Below are 3,486 nucleotides of genomic sequence, written 5' to 3'. Positions count from 1 at the left end.
CCAGCTTGCCCCACTTCCTGGGGAAAGCCGTCCTTTATCGTGGCGAGATGCGGATTGGATGGACCATTTGCAGGATCCGGGAAGGAACAGGCCCCCCAAGATGCTTCATATGCTTGGAACCCGCGCAAATTGCAGTTATTATTGTTGAACGTTGTTGCACTAAGAGCAGCACAAACAAGTCGCCCAAACGACACCAAGCACGTGCTTGTTACGCGCGGGCCCATTTTTATTTCGGGCAAATACGGTTCGCGAGGAAGGTACATAGAACAAATAAAGACAGGACAAAACATAGATCAACAAGACTAAAGCAAATGAGCTAAGATTTTAGTTTTTAGTACAGGGATAGAAGTTGAGGAACAAATTGAATGATATAGGTTGTAAACTGCAAGAGCCTAGTGGATAGGAGAGATTGCTGCATAAGATGTGGTGAGCAAGGGCACACGGCAGCTAAGTGCAGCAAGGAGCCTTCATGCTTCATCTGCTCTGCGGCAGGAAAGAAGGAGACCAGGCACCAGGCAGGAAGCAGATTCTGCTCAGCCACAACCAGCGGGACAGGGAGGCCTCGACCGACATGCAGTTGATCCAGCTAAACCTGAACCACTGCAGGGCCGCGCAGGACCTCCTGAAGCAGACAGTGCGCGAACTGGGTTCAGAGGTGGCGATACTCAGTGAGCCTTACAGAGTGGAGAGCACTAACGATTGGGTCACGGATCGCACAGGCAAGGCGGCACTGTGGCTTTGCGGAGTGGGTGCACCACTCACGTGGGACATGAGGGAAGCCAAGGGGTTTGTCCGAGCGAACGTAGGCGGCACATGGATCTAAAGCTGCTACCTGGCCCCCAGCCTATCACTGACGTCCTTTAGCAGGATCCTGGACGAGCTGATCAGCGACCTGAGAGGAAGGAGTAACATGGTGATCGGAGGCGACTTTAACGCCTGGGCCGAGGAATGGGGCTCCTTCTATACCAACGCCAGGGGGCGCACCATCCTTGAAGCTATTGCGTCGCTGGCCATCGTCCTGTTGAACGAGGGCTCCCAGCACACCTTCAACAGAGCTGGGGCCGGTTCAATCATAGACCTATCGTTCGCGAGCAGCTCCTTTTCCCGTAGCACACGCTGGAGGATAGGCGAGGTGTTCACGGCCAGCGACCATGAGGCCATCCTGCTGACAGTTGGCGGTCCACCGTGCCAAAGCCTGCCGATGACCGGGCCAAGAAAAGCCTATCGCAAGGACACCTTTAGGCTACAGACCTTTGCCAGTGCACTGGAGGGATTGGCTGTATCTGAGTTGGACTCGGCAGATGAAGCAGCGAACAAATTGGCAGCCAGACTAGAGGAAGCCTGTGACCAAAGCATGCAGCACCTTCCTTTCGGAAGCACCACGCGCCAGTGTACTGGTGGAGCGAGGAAATCGCTAGCTCGCGCAGGACCTGCCTTCGAGCCAGGAGGTTAGTCCAAAGGGCGAGAGGCACCGCAAACCTTTCTGCATGCAACTCGAGATTTAAGAGTGCAAAGAAGGCACTCAAACTGGCGATTCGGGACAGCAATAGGGAGAGCTACCTCAAGCACTGCGACGAGCTGGAAAACGACCCATGGGGAAGAGCCTACAAGACGGTGGTCAAGCGTGTGAGTGCCGGCAGTAGGTCGCCTACTGACCCGGCGGTCCTGGAAGGTATTGTCCAAGTGCTGTTTATAAAGGGTCGCCGCCATTGCATCCCCCGATGGACGCGATAAATTGGGAGCCCGACATGTCCGGTCACGGAGACGGAGCTATCATCCGTGGCAAGAAACTTGAAGAACAGGAAGGCACCTGGGCCGGATTTGGTCCCGAACAGGGCAGTGAAGACCCGGCTATCCGTGCCTGCTGGAAGGGACCTTCCCCGACAGGTGGAAGCGAAAAAAACTTCTGCTTCTGCCAAAGCCAGGGAATCCAGCGGGCGAAGCCTCTTCCTATAGACCCATCTGCCTGCTGGAAACTATAGGCAAGGTCTTCGAAAGAGTCATTGCAACAAGGCTTAACACTGCTATGAAGGATGCCGGTGGACTCTCTTCCAACCAGTTCGGATTCCGGAAAGGGAAAACGACACTGGACGCGATAGAGAGTGTTTGTGCCTAACCGAAGTAGACACTTCCGGGTCACACCGCGGGACAAGGGGGTAATGAGCACTTGTCGCTGGCACGGGGACGCTTTGCTGGCAGGACGATCGCGTCGCGGTAATGGTAACGATGGTTACTGCGATGCCGGACCACAGGCGATGCTGGAGCTGCGCTGAGGGTGAGCTGACGTGGTTAGCTGCTAGTTGAGATAGTGTATTACGAGCCCTATTCCCAGATGTAGGAAGTAGAACCGCGGAGTTAGGAGGTGTGTTGATAACTGTTTTATTCTTCATTTGGAACATGTTTATATACTATTTGGACCACGGAAGTTTAGTGTAATGATTAGTGAAGTAAGCTATATTCTAAAGTAGATCAGGGAATTATGATTATGGTAGCAGTTTGCGTAGCTAACTTTGCGTAGTTGGCTGACACTGCAAAATGTGCTGACTGCATTGGCGGGTCAGTGTGCCGTTGAGTTGGTGAGACGGTGAGTTAGTGAGACATATAATATGCTGATCAGCAATTCTCATATGCAGTGGGTGCTACTGAGCGCCTGGTACTGTTTCCAACTTGACTACTGCTTGATTTGTTGGGTGTGGTCATGTTGAGTACCTTTGGGTACGAACATTCTCCCCCCCATTGAGGGGTACCCTCAATTAAGTCGTGATGTCGGTCAGCCCTTGACCGAATTGTTTGGGATGCACCTAACAAATCATTGACCCAGCTGGATCTTTCCTTCAACTGCGGTTCACGTTTATGATTCAGGTCCTTCACATCTTCTTGATGCTGCTTAACACTCCCCTTTGCGATAAAATTGACATTACCGTGGGGACTGAAATTGTGCCCTCGTAGCACTTGATCATTTGGCACGTCTATGGTATGTGGACATTCTGCAACAAAACTAAGATATTTCTTGGTTAGGTTTAGAAATGTTGAACCAAAGTCAGCCTTCTTGTAGGTTTTAAATTGATGAGAAGTCGGTTCTATATTCATCGGATTTTTATCTTTTGTTGGCTCATAAGCGGTGCCAAAGGTTTATTAGGTCCTAGTTCAAGAAGTTCACGGGTTATAACACGAGAATACACCTCAGCCCCTAAGGTTAGGTCAATGGGTCCAGGTTGCCGAAAGTCAGGATCTGCTAACGGCAGTCCCTCGGGAATATTAAGATCGGTTGTAATCGGTACTGACGGTTGGTCTGTAATGACTGTGGGCATAATAAATACCTCTAGTAGTTTTTCAAACCCTGATGTACATGATGAGAGCTTTAGTGTTGATCTAATTGCTGTTGATATCTTTCCTCCGATTCCAGATATTTCAATCGGTGACCTTTCCTTAAGAGATAGCAGATCTGCCATTCTCCTTGAGATAAGATTCACCTGTAATCCACCA

The 3,486-nt window shown here is 51.0% G+C and overlaps 1 protein-coding gene across 1 annotated transcript; it reads left to right on the top strand.

The window, feature by feature from the left end:
- The first annotated feature begins 469 nt into the window (after positions 1–469).
- LOC139352808 (uncharacterized) lies at positions 470–1,453 on the top strand. Its single transcript, XM_070995443.1, has 2 exons — positions 470–786; positions 844–1,453. The coding sequence occupies exons 1-2, from the start codon at positions 470–472 to the stop codon at positions 1,451–1,453; spliced, it is 927 nt and encodes a 308-aa protein (XP_070851544.1).
- Positions 1,454–3,486: the final 2,033 nt, after the last annotated feature.

This window comes from Drosophila suzukii, chromosome 3 (genome assembly GCF_043229965.1).
Source record: "Drosophila suzukii chromosome 3, CBGP_Dsuzu_IsoJpt1.0, whole genome shotgun sequence".
In the NCBI taxonomy this organism is placed as follows: Eukaryota; Metazoa; Arthropoda; class Insecta; order Diptera; family Drosophilidae; genus Drosophila; species Drosophila suzukii.
Note: the sequence above shows the minus strand (reverse complement) of the source record. Positions and strands in the feature narration are given on the sequence as shown.